At 35.2% G+C, this 21,733-nt stretch overlaps 5 protein-coding genes across 6 annotated transcripts; 2 read left to right on the top strand and 3 right to left on the bottom strand.

Annotated features, from left to right (window-relative positions):
• The first annotated feature begins 266 nt into the window (after nucleotides 1-266).
• LOC101263904 (thylakoidal processing peptidase 1, chloroplastic-like) lies at nucleotides 267-3,735 on the top strand. Of its 2 annotated transcripts, XM_010322061.4 has the most exons (7): nucleotides 297-1,389; nucleotides 2,129-2,197; nucleotides 2,286-2,357; nucleotides 2,439-2,525; nucleotides 2,613-2,680; nucleotides 3,043-3,181; nucleotides 3,390-3,735. In XM_010322061.4, exons 1-6 carry the CDS (start codon nucleotides 685-687, stop codon nucleotides 3,161-3,163), a joined length of 1,122 nt encoding a protein of 373 aa, XP_010320363.2. In that variant the 5' UTR covers nucleotides 297-684; the 3' UTR covers nucleotides 3,164-3,181; nucleotides 3,390-3,735. The 2 variants fall into 2 exon arrangements, with proteins under 2 accessions (XP_010320362.2, XP_010320363.2); XM_010322060.4 differs by having other exon boundaries at nucleotides 267-1,389; nucleotides 3,043-3,735.
• Nucleotides 3,736-4,228: 493 nt separating this feature from the next.
• Nucleotides 4,229-7,537, top strand: LOC104647193 (protein TUNICAMYCIN INDUCED 1). The gene is made up of 3 exons (XM_010322059.4): nucleotides 4,229-4,671; nucleotides 5,010-5,330; nucleotides 6,637-7,537. The coding sequence occupies exons 1-3, from the start codon at nucleotides 4,468-4,470 to the stop codon at nucleotides 7,384-7,386; spliced, it is 1,275 nt and encodes a 424-aa protein (XP_010320361.2). The 5' UTR covers nucleotides 4,229-4,467; the 3' UTR covers nucleotides 7,387-7,537.
• A 746-nt stretch (nucleotides 7,538-8,283) lies between these two features.
• Nucleotides 8,284-11,390, bottom strand: LOC101265330 (protein NRT1/ PTR FAMILY 4.5-like). The gene is made up of 5 exons (XM_004238144.5): nucleotides 10,717-11,390; nucleotides 10,523-10,601; nucleotides 10,145-10,362; nucleotides 9,462-10,036; nucleotides 8,284-9,382 (listed from the first exon to the last, which is right to left on the bottom strand). The coding sequence occupies exons 1-5, from the start codon at nucleotides 10,717-10,719 to the stop codon at nucleotides 8,515-8,517; spliced, it is 1,743 nt and encodes a 580-aa protein (XP_004238192.2). The 5' UTR covers nucleotides 10,720-11,390; the 3' UTR covers nucleotides 8,284-8,514.
• A 387-nt stretch (nucleotides 11,391-11,777) lies between these two features.
• Nucleotides 11,778-15,026, bottom strand: LOC101265021 (protein NRT1/ PTR FAMILY 4.5). Its single transcript, XM_004238143.5, has 5 exons — nucleotides 14,605-15,026; nucleotides 14,440-14,518; nucleotides 13,480-13,697; nucleotides 12,806-13,377; nucleotides 11,778-12,720 (listed from the first exon to the last, which is right to left on the bottom strand). The coding sequence occupies exons 1-5, from the start codon at nucleotides 14,605-14,607 to the stop codon at nucleotides 11,844-11,846; spliced, it is 1,749 nt and encodes a 582-aa protein (XP_004238191.2). The 5' UTR covers nucleotides 14,608-15,026; the 3' UTR covers nucleotides 11,778-11,843.
• An 895-nt stretch (nucleotides 15,027-15,921) lies between these two features.
• On the bottom strand, nucleotides 15,922-18,288 carry LOC101263607 (protein NRT1/ PTR FAMILY 4.5-like). The gene is made up of 5 exons (XM_069296483.1): nucleotides 18,203-18,288; nucleotides 17,943-18,021; nucleotides 17,640-17,857; nucleotides 16,960-17,531; nucleotides 15,922-16,883 (listed from the first exon to the last, which is right to left on the bottom strand). Exons 1-5 carry the CDS (start codon nucleotides 18,203-18,205, stop codon nucleotides 16,040-16,042), a joined length of 1,716 nt encoding a protein of 571 aa, XP_069152584.1. The 5' UTR covers nucleotides 18,206-18,288; the 3' UTR covers nucleotides 15,922-16,039.
• Between the last annotated feature and the right edge of the window lie 3,445 nt (nucleotides 18,289-21,733).

Here is a 21,733-nt window from a genome sequence, read left to right as displayed (position 1 = left end):
AGATTTATTTAAAAGTGAAAATTTTCAGTGATAATTCGGATTAATTGGAAATCGATTTCTATCTTTCTACCACTACTCAAGTCTTAGATTTTAATTTGAAATAATAGAAGAATTTAAAAGAAAAATAAAAGTCCAAATTATTATTTACATTAAAATTTTCATCGATTTGTCATCTTATTTCACAAAAATTTAATTTACCTGAACGCCGGTTAAAGCTAAACTGAAGTGGACAAGAACCCGCAGGTGAGGGAGTGGTATTTTCGTAGTTATTGTAACAAACAAGGGCAGTTTTCCACACAACAAATAGCCGCCCACTATTATTACCCAAAACCCTTGACAAAATTTTCGACTTCTCACTTTCCTGGCATCTGAATACCCTCCGCTTTTTCTACGGCGAGTTCTCGCCGGCCGTCGTCGAGAGCAAAATCATCGTTTCCCTTTTCCGTTCACTTAATACCCTTTTGAAAAATCCTAATTTTGATCCGATTCTTTCAGCTCACCGTTCAATTCTTTACCTCATTCCGTTGACCTAACTTTTCAATTCACCGATTACTTTTCCAATTCTCTGATTTCATCAATCCCGATGGCATTTCTTCGCTTCTTGTAAGGTTTTTACAACTCTCCCCGTTAGTTTCCGAACCCACAATTCTCTACATCTTGCTCGGTTTATTACAATTTGTAGTTATGGCGATCCGGTTCACAGTCACCTATTCCGGCTACTTAGCCCAAAACCTAGCTTCATCGGCTTCTTCGAAAGTCGTTGGTTGCAGGTTTTTTCACGAATGTACTGTCCGATCTCGAATTTTCCATCCACCAGCACAAAAACCCGAATCAAATTGCTCCGATTTCCGCCGGACAAAACCGAAACCTCGGCCGGTGAGTAATACTTACTCTTCCCGGTCGTTTTCGTCCAGTTCAGCGTGTTCTTCGTTTGCTTCTGAGCTTTTTGGCGGAAGTTCGAATTCACCTTTGGTTGTTGGATTGATTTCGCTGATGAGGTCCTCTTCTGGGTCTTGTACCATGAATGCGTTGGGGATTTCGCCTTTGAAAGCGTCTTCGTTTCTTCCATTTCTTCAGGGCTCGAAATGGCTTCCTTGTAATGAGCCCAGTATTGGGTCCTCGGGGAGTTCCGAGGTGGATAAAGGTGGAACTGAAACTAGGTGTAGTGAAAGTTTTGTTCGGTCGGAGCCTTTGTCCAATGAAATGAAGGTTTCCAAGAGCCGTTGGGTGTCAAAGTTGTTGAACATCTGTTCTGATGATGCAAAGGCTGCTTTTACAGCTTTGAGTGTTAGCATAATGTTTAAGTCATCTTTGGCTGAGCCAAGATCAATTCCATCTGCTTCCATGTCCCCTACTCTGGATAAGGGTGACCGTATAATGGCTGAAAAGGTATATTTAATTCTCCCTTTTTTCTGAAGTTTGTTGATATAGCTTGAAGACGTAGAGATAATGGCAAGTAGCTTGATGAGTATATTACTGTTTTTCATTGGCAAATAACTGGCCTGAATATGTGATTGATGCTTACCATGATATTTGATGTCTTGAAAATCTAGTATTTTCCTATTCAGTTTTCAGAGTCTTACTAGAATTATTTGATCTGATGGCACTTTTTAACTGAAATATGAAACATAGTCAATTGGTTGATTGAATATGTTATCCAACCTGAGCCTAATTGCTTACTAGTTTATTTGGTCTATCAATGTTTTTGCGAAAACATCTTTTCGTTTCCTTGCACCATAATAATTGTTTTAGACGGTTGATGTCTTCCTTCTCCATTTTTGTTGTCAATGATGTTGTTTGGACTTCAGAAATGTTGGATGAATGTCCATTGTATTATGACAAATTCAATCTTTTATTGAGCTGATTTCTTTAATTAAGAAGTCTGTCTTGCATCCAACTTTTTGAGAGTACAAGTAGTGCTAAGCAATCAATTGTCCTTATTGAGGAAAGAAAGCTCATTATGCTTATGATTAGTTCTATCTTTATATCTTGATTCCATTCATGCAACATACGCGTTTACTGCAATTGTTAGTGAAACTGTGACATGTAGGGATTCTATACAATAAAATTTTTTTATGTCTTGATTGTTTACACTTCTTACTGATTATTAGCTTCCTGTTGCATTCAGGTTTCATATTTTTTTCGGCAACCTGACATTTCAGACATAGTGATATTTAAAGCACCACCAATCCTTCAGGTACGCCAGAGTTGTCTAGATTGCTAGTAGTGTGAGATTTTTACTCTGCACACGCATTTATCAACAGGCAGTTTTCTGTATCTTGCAGCATATTTTTGGTTGTAGTGCTGGAGACGTCTTCATTAAAAGAGTTGTTGCATTAGCTGGGGATTATATTGAAGTAAGTTCTTCTTCTCTTTCCATGTTTTTGCAAGTAGCTTTGTCAAATGTGCTATATCTTATTCAAGGATACTTTATGCAGGTGCGTGAGGGTAAACTGTTTTTGAATGGTGTTGCTCAAGATGAAGATTTCATTTTAGAGCCTATTGCCTATGAAATGGAACCAGTGGTAAAGCATATATTTTGTCAATATGCAAGGATGTGTATATGATGTGATCTCTTCAAAGATCTAATACACTTCTTTGTCATTTTATAGCTTGTTCCTGAAGGCTGTGTGTTCGTGATGGGGGACAATCGCAATAATAGCTATGATTCTCACAACTGGTGAGCATTGAAAGATCTAATTTATTTTTAAATAGAGAAGTGACAATTTACTGCTGAGGAAGAGCTGCTGTAGTAATGTTCAACCTTGTCTTCTGCCTATGGCCTCCCCTGAAACCAAGCCTTCCATTAAATACATTTAAAACATTCCCTTGTTTGTGAGTGTGGTAGTCCCATTGGGATCACTTGTCCATGGTGGGTTAGGAAGATGAAACAATAAGAACCAAGAAGCAGTGGTGTCTCATGTTCTCCACGGGAACCCTTCATAGTTGGAATAACAAAAAAGAACCCTTAAATCATTTGTGTTCTTGTTTGTTTATCTCTATGCAGAATTTTGATCTCATCTTTACTGTCTAATTTCTCAGGGGTCCACTTCCCGTTGCAAACATTGTCGGTAGGTCAGTATTCAGATATTGGCCCCCATCCAGGGTGTCGGACACCCTGCATGGATCAGTAATGGAGAAGAGAGTAGTTGCAGTTTCTTGACCCTGTCTAAAGATGGAGGTGTTTTACTGACTTCTTTCATCTCTTTATTCTTTTACTGATCAGTCTCTGCCTTCTGGCTCATTGGATCAGCTGTATAATCTTTCCCATCCCAGCTGCCGTTGTTCGATCCACAATTTGAACAACTTGGAGGATGGATTATCTTAATCCGCCTGTGTGATTGTTTTTCTCAAGCGGCCCTATATTGGGTTTCTGCAATTTTATGTAGTGCAAAGTCTCAGAGATAAAGCTGATCATTGGAATTAGCAAACTCAGTTGTCATGAAGAACTGGAACATTTTCCCTTTCTCGTAAACCGTGGAGTGGAGACCAGACTAGGGAGACACGATGGTGTATCCAACAAAGTTTCAGCTGTAAATCGTGACACAGTATTCTGAGGCTGAACATGTTTAATATTTGCTTGTATTCCTGCTGAATGTAGTGAATTATGAAGTATGGTCTCTATATAACAATTTTCTTCAGTGTTAGAAGTGTTTATGAACGTAAGATGTGGCATTTATTGTTTTGAATTTCGAAGGCAATTAGCCTCAAAGATATGCTATCCTTTTGAGATGAGTTTTATTTGCTTCTTTAGCGCTGCCCTTGTATCTTTTTGGTTATTCCAAATTCCATTATCTATGACTGAGCTCTATAATAATATAGTGAAACGAAAGTTCTATAAAATGATTGTAAGCCAGTAATGTTACATACTTAAATGTCATCCAAACAGTGCAACAAGATGAGTGGGCATATATATATATATGGCTGTGATAGACATCAAATGCATGTAAAGTTGATGATCTATTGTGTCGATCTTAGACCCTCTTCCTCACTCAAAATTTTAAGTGTGTAATCTATTTTTCGGGATAAATTCAGGAGTCTTTGATGTTTTTTCCCTTATTTAAGATGACGATAAAATACGTAATTGAATGAAAAATAGGATACACATAACATTTGGCTATACATTGAATTGCTTTTTTATGAAAATAGCATTTTCAAGTCATTACGGGTAAAAATGAAGAAATTTCTCAAAAGAAAAAAAAGAAGGTAGAACAAAAAGTTGAAATTTGTTTACGTAATTAGTACTTTTATTAAAATGAAACTTAAATGAAGCTATACATCAATAATAATAAAGAATCACATTTCTTAATTGACTTGGTACTACGCATAATTCATGATGTACAATTATGTAATGCAGTGTCCCAAATAGTCATTTTCCTTCTTCCTACGCAGATCTAATTGTTCTCTGCAGAAAAAGCGAAGCTTGTTAATCCCATCGCCATTGCAGAGGAAACTCAGAGACTGACAATGATCCATATCCTTTCTTCTTCTTCTACTACTACTACTACTACTTTTCTCATACTCTTTTTGGTCCTTTTCACTCTGTCTCCATTTCCAGTTTCGATTGCCACTTCATCTACCATACCTTTCAACATCTCCCACTTCCTTTATCCAAGAATCAACTACGAGGAATATCCCCAATCTTCACCTAATCCTCCTTCATTTCTAGAGGTTTTGTTCAATTACCTTACTGGGTTTTTCCTAATTACTGTTATTGTTCTGATTCTCTAATGGGTTTTGCCTATTTACTGTTATTTGCTCTGTTTCTCTAATGAGGTTGGCCTAATTGCTGTTATTGGTTCTGATTCTCTGATTGGGTTTGCCTAATTCCTGATATTTGTGCTGTTTCTCTAATGGGGTTTGCCTAATTGTTGTTAATTTTTCTGATTCTTCAATGGGTTTTGCTTTAATTACTGCTATTTGTTCTGTTTCTCTAATGGGTTTTGCTCAAAGTTCTGTTTTTTGTTCTGTTTCTCTTATTTATGGTTCTATTTGTTTATGTTGTCCAGGACGTGTTAAAGGGGATTGCTGAGCGAGAGAAATGGGATTTGCAGGACTTGAGAGTTTCCAAGTTGGATGTGAAGAAATCAAAGTTTGGGACTTTGAGGAGGTATGAGTTTCGGGTCAGAATTGGGAAGACGGAATTCGTATTCATGATGGCAGATGAAGTATCTCAGTGGAAAGGACTTCACTTTCCTAACAAGAATGAATCCGACTTCGAGTCTTTGGTCAAAGAGATTGGTTCCAAAGCCACTCTTGATGTCCTAAAAATCCAAGGGCCATTCGAATTATATGCTACTGGAGATGATTACCTGTCCTTGACCTTACCCGTATGTTCCCCAAATCCTTTAATATTGCTTTTGTTTGTTGCAGTACATTTTGCAAGTTACACCAGATGTTTTTTCTGTAGATGGTCTTTGCTTCCAATCTAATTTTGTTTACTGAGCTGCATTTAAGTCTTGGATTTGGATATAATTGGCTGGAAGGAGTTCTGTTGCATCCACATCAGCTCGTGTTTTATGCATGTAGTTGAAATTTTCTAAATACATATGCACAACAAGGCAGCATCCGTTGTCACAAAGAGTAGTGTATAGCAGCTTTATCTATTTAGTCGATTTTTTAAAAATGTATACATGCACCAAGGTTTCACCCATCGTCATAAAGGAGTAGCGGGTAGCACCCAGTTCAGTTGTACTTCTATGTGTATAGTATAAAAATGTGAACTTGCACCCACTTTTAAGAAAGGATTGGTGGTACTTAACACTCGCTGACTTGAAATCACAGATCCACCTCAGATTGGTTGCAAATATTTAGATTGTATTGTAATTGAACTGTGGAACTATCCTGAAGATGTAATATTTGGTTGTTGATCCTTATGTTGGAGTGCCTGGTGAAATAGACAGTTATATGAAGCAAATCTTCGCCCATGACACTAGTCCCCGCCAGGCTTATTTTCTGCATTTGTTAAATCAAATCCACCATGTAGTTTTTCAAGACGCTTTGCATATCAAGGTATTACTGGCCAAAACTTTGGAAGTACTTAAGTTCCGCATATTTTTGGAGTGCTAACCCACTTGATGTTTCAGTTGACTTATTTGATCTCTAGAAAGGAAGCTGCAATTATATCGGCAGAAGTTGTTATATGCTGATGCAGTTTAGTCCAAAATAGAGCTGCTGCATATGCAAGGAACTTCTTTAGGTGCAGCTTTTCTAGAACTTCGACTCTTCCACAGGGGGAGAACATCAAATTTGTTGTCGCATTGTATATTTGTTCAATGCATTGCCTGTGTATTAGGGAGAAATGTTAAACTAGCATATGTTCTCCATGAAGGATCTTCTATGTATTATGTTTCTCTGTGTATATGAATATTATCATGTTGTGAAAATCTCTTCTCTGTACCTGGACATGTTGACATATGTAGCCTGTTTGGATGTTGATGTTTGACATATTCTCTTTAAATGGATATAGATTTGTGCTTTGATCTCTTCTTGCTAGTTTGCAGCTAGTTGCTTTAATGTGATCCGTCATGAGTTGATGCATTATGTGTTATATTCTAGTACTGGAAGTGAGATTTTACTAATCATTATGTGTTTTCGTGGTGGGCTAACACATTTTGTTAATTACCTTTTTAACAGCTGAACTCTTCTTATACTGTGTTGAAAAAGATCCTTGTTGATGAGGGCATCACAGTAGAAGTTAAAGGTGCTGATGAAATATCAATGTTCAACATCTCTGATTTGCTTAAATTAGTAAATGGAAGCATGTTGACCAAGTCAGGAAGCGGTCAATTTAGATATATGTTGCAATCGTCCTGCATACCACTACTTCCCATACATGTAAAGGGACCTGCTTCAGTACTTGCCTATATCACCAGAAACCCCGACTTAAGAATTGAAACTGCGTTTGTATCCAGAAGATCTATCAAGTTGCTTTCTGAAAAATGTTATACAAGGCATATCTACGGAAAGTGGAGCTCGTACAATGATTTTCTGAGCCAGAAGATAGCATTGCTGGAAAAGGTTCTAAGGAGGTTTCTTGGCGGAAAAACCAGTCAAATTGGACGTTACAATCTCTTAAAAGTGAAAGTTAAAGACTTGACCCTTTTCCGCTTCCAGTTAGAGATGGAAAGAGGTATTCAAAACAACGACACATATTGGACTACTCTGGGGGAGTGGAGAACAAGGCCAGCTGTTGAACATTCATGGTTTGAAGTAACAGCAAGGTTTGAGGCTGATATCTTGAAGCCACGTCTGATTAAGAAGGTCAGCCCTTTTATTGAAGTAGATTCATCGTCTTGGAGTAATTTGATGTCAAATATGTCCTTTACCAAAATTTCTTCTTTTCTTGTCCCACCAGAGCCCTTAACATTGGATGTTAGATGGTAGGGATTATATCTAGTCCTGGCCTGCTGTAATTTAGATTCTTTTCTTCCTTACTGTGAAAATTGAAAATGGTTACGTAATTTGTACATCATATCCTTTGTATATTAGAAGTCGTTGGAAAGGACTTATTTATAAAACAGTGGTTGAAAAGGAACGAGTTACCCTGCTTTATAAATCTGAAGAAGTGACAATTATTCGAGATTGAAGATGAGTTACCCAGCTTTATGAAAGTTAATCACTTGCTCTCCAAATACTAAATGAATGCTTAGACTAAGAGGTTCATGTGAATTTCCCTAATTACATGAACTAGCTAAAGGAACCTCTAAAATGGTAGTCTCCTCTTTACCTATGTCCCAAGTTCACATCAGATAATCCTTGCTCTACTAGCCTTTAATTTGTGCTCTCTAACCTATCTTTTAAGGGAAATGTTAAGTGGGAGGGATTGCCCCTTAGGATAGAGCCAACGTGTCTTTGAGAGTCTGCAATTGGCTTGTGGTCCAGTTAACAAGGTCTTGCATCATGATCTGGTGCTTGCTCCATTCATCCTGGGTTACTAGCAGATGAGGATGTGATGCTGCTTATTTATGTGCGAGAACTTAAATTCTGTCAGTAGAAAACCCAGATTTTAAAGTATGCAATTTAGGATGTTAACTGTCCAAGTACCCTTGATTTTTAACACATTTGCTTTGTCTGTGGGATTGCCGACACAATCCACTTTGTCACAGTCCTTATTCTTTTACGACCACTTAATTGCTTAAAGTTTAACTTAGCTACTTTGTCCTAGTTCTGGTATTTCAAATAGGGGAAACAGAAGAAGAAAAAATGCATTGTAAGATGAAGTTCTTTCAGTTTCAGTGACAACTAAGTAACAAGACATTCAAAACTAAATATAGCAAGGAGTGGTTTAGCAATGGATAGATTAGAATGGTTGGAATATATTACATTCTGCTGCAACAGGGTACTTGCATCAATTAACAATTCAAGTCTCAAACTTACATGCCAGAATTTATTCTCCTAGAGATATGGTTTGCACCTTGGAATATTTGATCAACTAAAACCACTGATGCAGGATTACTTGGACTATATGTGATATGTTCACAACCACAATATTATTATATGACATAATTTGGATCAAACATCAGTAATTCCCTTGTCATTCTCATCAGTGATATGATCTTCTTGCTTCAGTTCTGGCTTCTTATACTTGTACCAAGAAGCGCATAGTAGGTAGAAACCAAAGTTTAGCACACTGACTCCTGCTAGCAGCCAATAGAAGTAGTCGAGCTTGTCTCTGTTCAGATTGTTATTAGCTAACCAGCCACCACTCACCTTGTTAATTACACTCACCACTACTGAGCTTGTGAAGTACCCAAATGCCGTCGAAGACCAAGAAATGGCCATACACAGTGATTTTAAGCCTGATGTGCTCTCTGCATAGAAGAAATTCATCAATCCCACTATTGTAAATATTTGAGCCATTGCAGCTATTACAAATTGGTATCCAAGCCAGAACACGCTCATAGGTAATGGACTGGCTGAGTCAACCATGTTATGCTTAATGGAAACTGATTTCCTGTGACTTTCTACAACTGCAGCCACTGCCATAGAAACTGCTGAAAGTACTTGTCCAACACCTATTCGTTGAAGTTGTCGAATCCCAGAAGGGATCCCCGTGAATTTTCTTGCTATTGGAACAAAGATACGATCATAGACTGGGATCAGGAAGAGTTGGAACAATTGAGGAATTACAGGTATGGAAGGCCCTGGGATTTCAAAGTTTTGGATTTTCCTGTTCATTGTCATGCTTTGTTGGATAGTGAAGGTCTGGAATTGAGCCATACAAGTGTTCATGAAGACGGTGCTCAGTATAATTGGGAGCATTCTGACTACAATCTTTGTTTCTTCAACTTGTGAGATAGTACAGAGGCTCCATGGTCCATGGGCACTCGTTGTAGATGCTTCTTGGTTGTTCCTCAGTATGGCTGCCCTGTCCAAAAATCTGTACATAGTATGGGGATTTGGTTAAGTAAAGCAGTATGCTAACAAGAAACTGAAACTAAAAAGGTGTTATTAAGTACTTGAATTGATCAGTCCTTTGAAGAATCTCAGTTCCATTTTCAGGTTGTTCTCCACTTCCGATCTGATGTAAATCATCTTTGTTCTGTGGTAGTGGGAGATTTCTGTTTCTAAAAGCTGCAACAAAAACCTGTGGTATGCGCATCAGAGGGCTTCCTTTAGGAACATTGCATCTGTAAAACTGCTTTCCCATGGTCAAGAGTAGGATTGACAAACCAACTGCTACAGAGCAGATACCAAATGACCAATCCCATCCCTGATTGTCACTTATCCAGACTATAACTGTTATACCAAGTATGGCTCCAATGGTGTTGTAGAACAGTAGCCAATTGAAGTAACTTGATAGCTTAGCAGCCTCTTTGGGATCCTTTTCATCAAATTGATCAGCACCTAATGATGGCAAAGCCGCTTTGACTCCACTGTTTCCAAGTGCTATCAGATAAACACCTCCATACAAGATTGCCAATTGACCTGCATCTGCAGATTCACATCGATCGTTTTGGCTTAAAGGTACATCCCTGCAGGGAAATGGTCTCAGTTGGCTGAAATGCGCTTGAACTCCTAGCAGTGCAAATCCCTAAGATTGAAAGAATTATCAAAGTCAATTCTTGATCCTGCGTGGACATATAAAATATCTGTTGTTTTTGTTTTCTTGCACAACCAAGATGTAAAAATAAACAAGTACCAAAACTTTAATGATGCCAAACAGAACACAAGTCTTGAATCTAGAGAAGTAAGTATCTGAGAGAAAGGCTCCAAATAATGAGAGCAAGAATGCTGTTCCCATGAAGTTTGTGACAGTATTAGCAGATTTTGTTAAGCTGAAGTTCATATACCCATTGAAGTAAATCACCAGGCTCACACCATTTGAAATCAAAGCCATGGTATTGATCCCCGCCATAACTGCATGATCAGAACTTCAAAGTTAAAAGATCAATGGCTGGCGGAGCCAGGAATTTTAACCCCTAACCATCATCACATATATTAGTTTTTTTTCGACGAATGGACTTCAATTGAATCTCCCTCCTATCAAGAAAGCTAAACAATTAGATACTTGACTTACCATAGACAAAAAGAGCTGCTCTAGTTCCCCCCTTGCTTTGAAGTTTGTTTTCTTCAGTCTTGACATTTCTGCAAATTCCCTGCAATAATTATCAAATAAAACTATTTACTATTTGGCCAAACATTTCTTAACTATGGAAAATACAATACTTATATAACATATGCTAAAAACATACAATTACAAAGGCAGCTTACCATTTTTATTTATAGATTCTTATTTGCAATCCAAACTTAAATGTGACAAATACTCTGGTATATATATATATATCTATATGTTTTGGCAAACTCAACTTGAGAGTAGTTTTCCGTTAGCTTCTTGTCTTGTAATAAATAAAGGAAAAATCTCACATAAATAAACTACTACTAATAATGTTAAAACTTTTTAGGTAGCCTCTACTTTTGTTCAATTTTCTTTTTCTCATGCAAAATCATTGTTACGAAACTTTCATCAAGCAATTTATGTTGAATATCTTATCTTTTAAAAATAATATCCAAGCACTCAACAAAAAAAGTAAAAAAAAGATTCAATAAAAAGGAAGAAACGTTAAAGGAAAAAGCAAAACACAAAAAGTAAAAGGAAATTAAACATTTTTCTAATCTAAATGGCACGATAAAACTCATGATTGATTATCATTAATTGATTTGATTCAACGAAAATGAAGATGAAGTATAACAAGGCGAAATATATCATTAGTTGATTTGATTATCGTATAGTTTTGAATAGTTAAATCTTTTATTTAAAATAACGAATTAATGTAATTTAATTTTAAAAATTAATCAAATTTACTTTCGAAAAGTGCAACATAGCAATTAGAATTAATCAGTGAGAGTAATTAAGAAGTAATCCAAACAAACACTCAGTCAATCTTACCATTTTTTTTAAAAAAAATAGTTTGAAATAAAAATTGTATCTCACTAAATTTAACAAAATAATTAAATGAGCATATTATCTTTTTATATAAAAATTTGTTTAAGACAAAATTTAATTAAAAAATCGTTTAAATTTATTAGGCGACTTTCAAAGTAGAATGTTAATAACCGAGTGACTTTCTAAGTGAAATATCAATAGCTGAATAACTTTTGAGTTATAAAACAAATATGGGTAACTTTCTAAATAAACTATTCAAAGTTGAGTGACAATGAAACATTGTGCAGCAGCCTCTAAGTTACCTGTTCTGATTCTATAATGAGTTTTATGATTCTATTTGTATGTGTTAAAAGGGATTTTCCAACTGGATTACTTGGAGACTGTAATATGTTCACAATCACACATTTTATTATATGACATAATTTGGATCAAACATCATGAAGATTCATACATTCTAAACAACACACATTTCAGTTTTTCCCTTAGGCTTCTCATCAGAGATAGGACCTTCTTGGTTCAGTTCTCTCTTCTTATACTTGTACCAAGAAGCACATAGTAAGTAGAAGCCAAAGTTCAGCACACTAACTCCTGCGAGCAACCAGTAAAAGTAGTCGAGCTTGTCTCTGTTCAAGTTGTTATTACCTAACCAGCCACCACTCACCTTGTTAACTACGCTCACTACTACTGAGCTTGTGAAGTACCCGAATGCCAGTGAACACCATGTAATCGCCATACTCAGTGATTTCATGCCTGATGTGCTCTCTGCGTAGAAGAAATCCAACAGCCCTATCAATGTAAGTACTTCAGCTATGGAAAATATTACAAATTGAAATCCAAGCCAGAACACACTCATAGGTATCTGACTGGATGAGTCAACCATGTTATGCTCAATGGCAACTGATTTTCTGTGACTTTCTACAACTGCAGCCACTGCCATAGATACTACTGAAAATACTAGTCCAACACCTATACGTTGCAGTTGTCGAATCCCAGAAGGGATCCCTGTGAACTTTCTTGCTATCGGAACGAAGATACGATCATAGACTGGGATCATGATGAGTTGGAATACTTGAGGAATTACAGGTATGGAAGGCCCTGGGATTTCAAAGTTTCGGATTTTTCTGTTCATTGTCATGCTTTGTTGGATAGTGAAAGTCTGGAGTTGAGCCATACAAGTGTTCATGAAGACAGTGCTCAGTATAATTGGGAGCATTCTTACTACAATCTTTGTTTCTTCAACTTGTGAGATAGTACAAAGGCTCCATGGTCCATGAGCATTTGATGTAGATGCTTCGTGGTTGTTCCTCGGTATGGCTGCCCTGTCCAAGCATCTGTAAATATTGTGGAAAATTTGGTTAAGTAACGCAACGTACATGTCAACAGGAAACTGAAACGAAAAAAGGTGTTATTAAATACTTGAATTGATCAGTCCTTTGAATAATCTCTATTCCATTTTCAGCCTCTTCACTTCTGATCTGATGTAAATCTTCTTTGTTTTGTGGTAGGGGGAGATTTCTGTTTCTAAAAGCTGCAACAAGAACCTGCGAAATACGCATGAGAGGGCTACCTTTAGGAACATTGTTTCTGTAAAACTGTTTTCCCATGGTCAAGAGTAGGGTTGACAAACCAATTGCTACAGAACTGATACCAAATGACCAATCCCATCCCTGATTGTCGCCTATCCAAACAAACAATGTAACTCCAAGCATGGCTCCGATGGTGATGAAGAACAGTAGCCAATTGAAGTAACTTGATAGCTTAGCAGCCCCTTTGGAACCCTTTTCATCAAATTGATCAGCACCTAATGATGGCAAAGCCGCTTTGACTCCACTGTTTCCAAATGCTACCAGATAAACACCTCCATACAAGATTGCCAATTGCCCTGCATCTGCAGATTCACATCGATCGTTTTGGCTTAAAGGTACATCCTTGCAGGGAAATGGTCTCAGTTGACTGAAATGCGCTTGAACTCCTAGCAGTGCAAATCCCTAACATTGAAAGAATAATCAAAGTCAATTCTTGATCCTGCATGGACCTTTGAAATATATGTTTTTCTCTTTCATAGCGAAGATGTATAAATAAACAAGTACCAAAACTTGAATGATGCTAAATAGGACACAAGTCTTGAATCTGGAGAAGTAAGTATCTGAGAGAAAAGCTCCAAATAATGAGAGCAAAAACGCTGTTCCCATGAAGTTTGTCACAGTGTTGGCAGATTTCGTTAAGCTGAAGTTCATATACCCAGAGAAGTAAGTCACCAGGCTCACACCCTTTGAAATAAAAGCCATGGTATCGATTCCCGCCACAACTGCATAATCAGACATCAGAATATCAAAACTCCATAGTTAAAATCAGTGGCAGACTCAGGATTTCTTACTAGTGGTTTCGGTTAAGAAGTCTCACATTGGTAGAGGGATGGGGATATTGTCTCCTATTTATGGACTTGGACAAATCTTCCCTCATGAGCTAGTTATTGGGTCCTTATATGGACTTGGACAAATCTTCCCTCGTGAGCTAGTTATTGGGGGTCGAATTAGGCGTCATATCTTTACACCCTATTTGTTAGGGCCAAAATAAGTAGGTATAATGCGTAAACTAGCAAAGCAAATTTCGAAAGACCATGAGTAAGAAGACAAACGAGAAACACACCAAATGAGACAAATTTAACGAGGTTCGGTCAATCGACCAACCTCAACCAATTTACTCAGAATACATGTCTCAACCAATTTTACTCAGAATACATGTGAGGTTCACACACAAATTCATATGTTATATCTTGGCAGTTTTAATTGGGGTTGAGTTAGGTCCATATGCTATATCTTTATAGTTTCAAACCTTAACTCAAAGCATGCTATATTACAGCTTCAATTGAGATTGAGTTAGACCCATGTGCTATATCTTTACAGTTTCAAACCTGACCACTACAATATAAAAAGTTCCCCCGACATTTAATTTCACAAGACTATCCTTCGTCTAAGGTGGCTCCGCCCGTACTATTCCATATATAAGCATAAGAGAGTTAAACAATTATATACTTGAAATATGCTTACCATAGACAAAAAGAGCTGCTCTAGTTCCCCCCTTCTTTTGAAGTTGCTTTTCTTCAGTCTTGACATTTCTGCAAATCCCCTGCAACAATTATCAAAATAAAACTATTTATATTTTAGCCAAACATTTCTTAACTTTGGAAAAAATACTAAACTAATTTAACTTACCATTTAGATTGTAAGCTTCTCTTTTGCTAAGCCAAACAATTTGTTTTAGCTTCTGTCATATAAATAGACTACTAACACTTATTATGTTAAATATCTTCTTTTGGTACATTGGAAAATTAAGTTTTTTAAAAATCTTTCATAATGTTAGTTGTGTCCAGAAAATCACATTTATTATTTGTTAGTTGTTTTAGTGGTACCATCACTCAAAACAACTTTATAATTTACAAAGTAGTTGATACTAATATTCCGTGCAGAAATCATTGTTATGTAGATTTCACAAATCAATTTAACGCACTCAACAAAAAAAAAAAAAGTAGTGATAAATAAAAAGAGTAAATGGAAGAAACGAATAGAGAAAAAGCATTACACAAAAAAGAAAAAAAAATCAAACAGTAAAACCCAATTATTTGATTGAAAATGACGGGTGGTTTGGTATGCTAGACAAATATAATTAGTTTTAAAGATAAGAATTTAATATACCTTATTCTTTGGTAGTTATGGAATAATGGAATTGAAATTAATTATTCCGAAATAAAATAATAAAAATGACAAAAACACTCATGAGGTACCTAACCTTTTTTCTACTATAAATATAAGGTGGAAGATACTTATGTATATAACTTTTTAAAAAATTTACAATACATACTTTTTTAATACAAAAAGATCAAGTAGTCAATAAAAAATATCTCAAAATAATATATCCAAATATAACTAATTACAACAAAACTCGTCTACGGAAATATAATAGTAATGATTTTATAACTATATTATTACCTAATTAGTGGTGATTCATGTGACTTATTTTTTTCCCTCCTCATCCTTGTTTTAGGGCACAAACTGAGCTTAATTGCGACGCAATTTTGATACTGAAAATGACATTTATAAACTCAGAAACCATTAAGAATGATTTTAATAGTATTATCCTTAGCTATAGCCTATGGGTCAAATAATGATTGTTAATGGGAAATATCATAACCTTTTGGAAGTTTGATGAGTTCAACGGAGCCAAGATTTTTAATATGAAAAAGTGAACACACAAAAATTTAACAGGATTTAACATTACTGTATATATAAAAACTAGTTTTAACGACTATATGATATTTATTTGACGAAAACATTCACATAAACCACTTGAAGCCCTAAAACATTTGCAATTTTGTGGTTTACAAGACCTTTCAATTGTTTGTTTTCTTTTTTCTTTTTCCTTTCGAGTCTTTATGATCAACCACGGGAGGGATTCATGATTTAAGTTTTATGGTTCAATCCTAGTTTACGTCTAAACTCTGTGTTGAAAATACTGAGTTTCTGGTGAACGTATATAGTATAGTAGTATATAGTCCATGAACAATGCAGGAAGCATAAAATTTCATATGATTATGTGCTCTCAGGCACATATTATTAACACTGAATCAACCAACAATATTATGTAAAATTTCTAAACAATGCTCATTTCATCTTCTGGATTCATATCTATCTTCTTGTATTTATACCAAGAAGCACAGAGTAAATAAAACCCGAAATTTAGCACACTTAATCCTGCTAGCAACCAATAAAAGTAATCAAGCTTGTCTTTGTTCAAGTTGTTGTTAGCTAACCATCCACCACTTACTTTGTTCACTATACTCACTACTATTGAGCTTGTGTAGTATCCAATTGCCAGTGAAGACCAAGAAATCGCGGTACTTAGTGCTTTCATGCTTGATGAGCTCTCTGAATAGAAGAAATCAAGTAATCCCACTAATGTGAACATATCGGCTAGACCAAAGATTGCGTATTGGTAGCCTAACCAGAAGACACTCATTGGCAATGGAGCAGCCGATTCAACCATGTTGTGCTTAATTGCAATTGATTTCCGGTGTTTTTCTACAATCGCAGCTACTGCCATTGATACGGATGAAAGTACTAGGCCAATACCTATACGTTGCAGCTGTCGAATCCCTGTTGGAATCCCTGTGAATTTCCTTGCTATTGGAATGAAAACACGTTCGTAGATAGGGATTAGGATGATCATAAAAAGCAGGGGAATTGCAGGAATTGAAGCCCCTGGAACTTCAAACTTGTGGATTTTTCTATCCATTGTTGTGCTTTGTTGGATGGTGAAAGTTTGGAGCTGAGCCAAACATGTGTTCATGAAGACGGTACTTAATATAATTGGAAGCATTCTGATAACAATTTTCGTCTCTTCAACTTGTGTGACAGTACAAAGTTTCCATGGTCCATGTGCATTTGATGTCGATGCCTCCTGATCAGTCCTGTATATCGCTGCCCGATCCAAAAACCTGAAAATTTTTCAGGGATTCTATCATTTATGCTATATAAATGTAACTTGAGAAACTGTAAAATGTGTTAACATACTTGAATTGTTCAGTTTTTCGAAGAATCTCAGCATGATATCTAGCTTCCTTGTCCTGAATCTCGTGTAACTCGTGTTCATTCTCTGGCAAACAAAGATTTCTGTTTCTAAGTGCTACAACAAATACCTGCATGATACGCGTAAGGGGGCTTCCTTTTGTGACATTGTTTCTATACAATGATTTTCCCAATGTTAGAAACAGAATTGCAAAGCCTACTACAATACTGCAGACAGCAAAAGACCAATCCCATCCTTGATTCTCACTTATCCACACGACAAACGTGACACCAAACAAGGCACCAGTGGTGAGAAAGAACATAAGCCAATTGAAATAGCTTGATAGTTTAGCAGCCTCTTTAGGGTCCTTCTCATCGTACTGATCAGCTCCTAAAGGCGGTGCTGCTGCTTTGACTCCACTTGTCCCAATTGCAACTAGATAAAGTCCCGCGTACAAGATTGCCAATTGACCTTTATTTGCAGACTCACATTGGTTTATTTGGCTCAAGGGTACATCTTTACAAGGAAACGGTCTTAGTTGCCTGAAATGTGCTTGCACTGCTAGAAGTGCATACCCCTGAATAGTGAAACATCCACTTAAGAGTCTGTTTTGACTTCGTTGATTAAAAGTAAGCGTTGAAACTGATAATAAGCAGGGGGTGGTGGGATGGGAAGGTTAACTTACGACGACTTCAATGCAGCCAAACAGAACACAAGTCTTGAACCTGGACAAATAAGTGTCTGAAAGGAAGGCACCGAATAATGATAGGAAGAATGCTGTTCCCATGAAGTTTGTAACAGCAGTAGCTGATTCTGTTATGCTGAAGTTCATATATCCATAAAAGTAAGTCACCAAGCTCACACCAGTTGCAAAGAAAGCCATGACATCGATTCCCGCGATAGCTGCATGGTTAAAAAAAATACCAAATATTATCAACACTCTGAAAACTAGTTGTTCATATTACATCAAGTTAGCCTTTATTTTTACCATATGCAAATAAAGCTGCTCTATTTCCCCCTAGCTTTGGCGGTTGTTTGGGTTCAGTCTTGACATCTCTCCACATTCCCTGCATACAAGTGAACACAAAACTAATTAGCCATAAGTTCCATGCATGATTTTGAGCTATGTTGTCCGGACTTTTCAAAAATGTCAACATGTGCGTGTTAGATCCTCTAAAAGCATTGTATTTGGAGAGTCCGAGCAACTAAGATTTTGAGTCATTCGAAGATTTCTCTAGGAGTGCTTACCATTTTGATGTTGGTGTGTTCCTTCAAGCACAAAAATGTGAAATATGAATATTGCTAGTTTGAAAGGTTTCTATGAATGTTTTAGTATATTAGTATCATAACTCTTCCTTTATATAGTAGAATGAAAAGATATAATCTCTCACATAGGACAAGAAAAGATATAAATGGAATCAAACTGCATCTTCATATTTGAGAATTAACTAATGAGTTTGTATTAGATAAACAAACACCTTAATCACGGAGTACTGTTTGACTAAGTTTATAAGCTGATCAACTGATGTATGAGAACTTCATATGGCTTATTCTACGAGTTTGGTCATTAGTTGGTTACCCTTAATTTATGACTTTTCAGCGTATAAACACTTTTAGTTTGATCAAAACATTTACTATTTTTTTCTTAATAATCCAGAAACACTAGTGAAAAATAACATCCCAAATACTAGTTTATTTCTTCATTCATTTGCAACATGGTGTTAATCAAACAGATGATTGTAATATTTAACTCCCAAACAGTGATGTTTTTTTGTAGACATTTCTATTCTCATTTGGTCAAATGGTATCTTAATCTGAGCAACGGGACACTAAGTATCAGATTAACATTCGGTCCAAATTTGTTTTTTTCTACCGTTTTAAAACCTTAAGCATGATTATGTCAACATTGTTAATCCCCTATTAGAATTGATTTGAAAAAGATTAAAGACAGTGTAAGCAAATTATTAGGTCAACTGGACTCTGATGCTGAATTGTAACTTAGCATTTTGACACTCACTTTAGGACAAAGACTAACAATATAATGTTAGAGATACATAGATGGCAACATATATATATACACTTAAGAATAATTTAACCGTTGGTTTTTAAAGGAAAATCAACGCCAAATCATCGGCTTTGGATTCGTTGCTTATTTACTTGGAATTGAATTGAGATATTTTCTATGACTTTGAACAATTCCACAACTCGATCACACATGCTCTTTAATGAAATATTTTCGTAGTTTTTATGTTTTTTTTAGTCGTTTTACACTAGTAGATTTGAACTTAAGAATGTAAAAAAAGAAGATAAAAATTGTAAACAGGGGAAATTTGTTGATAGTTAACACTATATTGCCGGTTTTTGTCATCTATCAAAGGCATAAAACTCTTGAAGGTGCACGGGAATATTCAAGAATGAAGCTCAACTTGATCAATTTTTAAACAATAAATATTCAAAGGTTGACTGCAATATACCTATAAAAAGATAATTTAAGATGGAAGTGTTAAAAGATAGTAACGTTTTAACTAAAACTGAAGTATCTCAGAGTTTGGTGAAACTGATGAATCAAAGTCGTCAGCTATTTTCTATTTTCTGCCGTTTTGATACCCACCGCACTGAGTATTTACACCAAACTAATTCAACTTACTATGATTAAGTGTTTTAATGAAGTAAAAACGTTCATTAATTAACCATGATTAAGTAAGATACGTGCATGTACAAACATAAATTTGATATGGAAAACGCGGGATTAAGAATCTGATTTTTTCAAAGTATCAGTTTCAGAGAGATTGGAGAAAATAAATCAAGGCTTGAGTGAATAGCAAGCGCCTGAACGTTTTGAATAATTTTTTTAAAATTAAATATTAATTTTTATGTTTAAGGTGCTGACATATTTTGTTTTTCCTGCTCTATTTGATGCATTCTACATCCCGAAGTTCAAATTCTCATACACTGCGATGAAACAAGTTATAAGAACAATGATGGAAATGGGATTGACTCTTCCTTTTGATAACAATTGCTTGAGTTGACAAGGATCGTGGAACCTGAGGGGCCATTCTTTGTTAACTAGATAATACAAAAGGCATTTATCGAAGTAAATGAGAAGGGTACTGAGGCAGCAGCTGTTACTGAGGGATCAGATGATGACATGGGATGTTCGAAGTATGAGGCACCAAGATTTGTAGCCGATCACCCTTTCTTGTTCATGATAAGGGAAGAGGCTTCAAGATTGGTGCTTTTCACTGGAGCTGTACTAGATCCAGCAAATGATCATTCATCAAGTGATTTGGATGATTAGTTTCTTATATTAGTACTAGATTTAGGAACGTGCGTTGCACGTTTATCCCAGAATACTTCATATAAATTTTGTATCGTAAAATTTATCATTGCTTTGGTAGTAACTACATATATATTCCTAGTAAAAATATTATATCTTTAATTATAAAATTGACTAAAAGTGCATAAAGTAAAAATAACTATCACACAAATTCAATATTCCAATAAAGATATTAAAATACAACATGATAGGTTAATGTATACAAAGCAACATGCCATAGTAAATTATCAATAATAATAACACAACAATAGAAAGTACGTTGTACAATAACAACAAGCAAGAAACATAAAAGTTAAACTAAATAAATAAAAAGAGACGAGAAAAGAGAGCATAGAGATTTTCTCATTTTTTTCAATTAGTTTAAATTTTATATATTATTGTGTGAAATGTCACTATTTATTATTGGATAACATTGAGAAATACAAAGAGTTGTCATAAATAAATATTAATCCATTTGAGATTATCGATGAGAAATGAGAGTAATGAACATAATGAATATAATTAGTGAGAGTCACATACATTTACAAGTTGATGGTAAGTTATGAATACTAATATGATGATTTACTATTTACTATTTAATATTAATATTTAATTTATTAAAAAATTTATAAAATTTAAATGTATTGTGTAAACAAAACTGTAATCTAAGAATAAAATATATAAAAGAATTCAAATATACTAAATCTGTAATGGAAAATCATTATGACTAAGTATTAAAAAATTTATACGAAAATACACAATTCAATCAAATACATTCTTAAGATAAAATTACAAATAAAAAAAAATCAAATATGGGAGCAAGTTTAGCATAAGGCTACCAACAAAAATGTAAATTGAAGACATTCCTTTCCCTATTTTTAAGACATTCCTTTCCCTGTTTTTTTTTATTGATAATGCAAATTGAAAAAAAGTTACAGTAATAAACATTCAACCTTTGACCATAAATAAAGTTAAAAGTTTTGGAAGAGAAGTTAACGAAAGCGACATTCAACTACATAAATGGAGGGGTCTTATCACAGTTCTAATCTCGGCAAATTACAAAAACAAATACATCAAACTTGATATTCTAGTAATTGAAGTGTTATTCATCCCTATAATCACATTACGCCTTGTAATCTTGACAGAAATCCTCTTTGCTTTGAAATTTTCTTCACTTGATTAAAGCTTCTCTAGTCTTCCACACATACAAATTGTATCACGTATAAATTTTTTCTATGAAAATACTATTAGAAAATTTTCATAGAAAGATTTGTATTTATAGGGAAAAAATATAGTTTTGGAATATGAATATTCACTTACAAAGTTGAAAGGTCAAGTATTATTACAAATTAAAGACAAATATTAATTAAAAATATAAATTAATTTGGAAGATGAAACACATACATGTATCTATTCAAAGGGATAACTCTTATTTTTAATTTTTGTTCTATTTAATTTACTCA

The sequence above is a fragment of the Solanum lycopersicum genome, chromosome 4 (genome assembly GCF_036512215.1).
Source record: "Solanum lycopersicum chromosome 4, SLM_r2.1".
In the NCBI taxonomy this organism is placed as follows: domain Eukaryota; kingdom Viridiplantae; phylum Streptophyta; class Magnoliopsida; order Solanales; family Solanaceae; genus Solanum; species Solanum lycopersicum.
Note: the sequence above shows the minus strand (reverse complement) of the source record. Positions and strands in the feature narration are given on the sequence as shown.

Excerpts from the sequence above, each read along its gene's own strand:
- LOC101263904 (XM_010322060.4), top strand. The coding sequence starts at position 685 with ATGGCGATCCGGTTCACAGTCACCTATTCCGGCTACTTAGCCCAAAAC. Across the intron at positions 2,198-2,285 it reads AAGCACCACCAATCCTTCAG|CATATTTTTGGTTGTAGTGC; the intron begins GTACGCCAGAGT and ends TGTATCTTGCAG. Across the intron at positions 2,526-2,612 it reads CCTATGAAATGGAACCAGTG|CTTGTTCCTGAAGGCTGTGT; the intron begins GTAAAGCATATA and ends GTCATTTTATAG.
- LOC101265021 (XM_004238143.5), bottom strand. Across the intron at positions 13,698-14,439 it reads AGCAGCTCTTTTTGTCTATG|TTGTGGCGGGAATCGATACC; the intron begins GTAAGCATATTT and ends CTGATTATGCAG. Across the intron at positions 12,721-12,805 it reads CAAAGGACTGATCAATTCAA|ATGCTTGGACAGGGCAGCCA; the intron begins GTATTTAATAAC and ends CAATATTTACAG.
- LOC104647193 (XM_010322059.4), top strand. The coding sequence starts at position 4,468 with ATGATCCATATCCTTTCTTCTTCTTCTACTACTACTACTACTACTTTT. Across the intron at positions 4,672-5,009 it reads ATCCTCCTTCATTTCTAGAG|GACGTGTTAAAGGGGATTGC; the intron begins GTTTTGTTCAAT and ends TATGTTGTCCAG. Across the intron at positions 5,331-6,636 it reads ACCTGTCCTTGACCTTACCC|CTGAACTCTTCTTATACTGT; the intron begins GTATGTTCCCCA and ends CCTTTTTAACAG.
- LOC101265330 (XM_004238144.5), bottom strand. Across the intron at positions 10,037-10,144 it reads TTGGCATCATTAAAGTTTTG|GGATTTGCACTGCTAGGAGT; the intron begins GTACTTGTTTAT and ends TTTCAATCTTAG. Across the intron at positions 9,383-9,461 it reads CAAAGGACTGATCAATTCAA|ATTTTTGGACAGGGCAGCCA; the intron begins GTACTTAATAAC and ends TACTATGTACAG.
- LOC101263607 (XM_069296483.1), bottom strand. Across the intron at positions 17,858-17,942 it reads AGCAGCTTTATTTGCATATG|CTATCGCGGGAATCGATGTC; the intron begins GTAAAAATAAAG and ends TTAACCATGCAG. Across the intron at positions 17,532-17,639 it reads TTGGCTGCATTGAAGTCGTC|GGGTATGCACTTCTAGCAGT; the intron begins GTAAGTTAACCT and ends TTCACTATTCAG.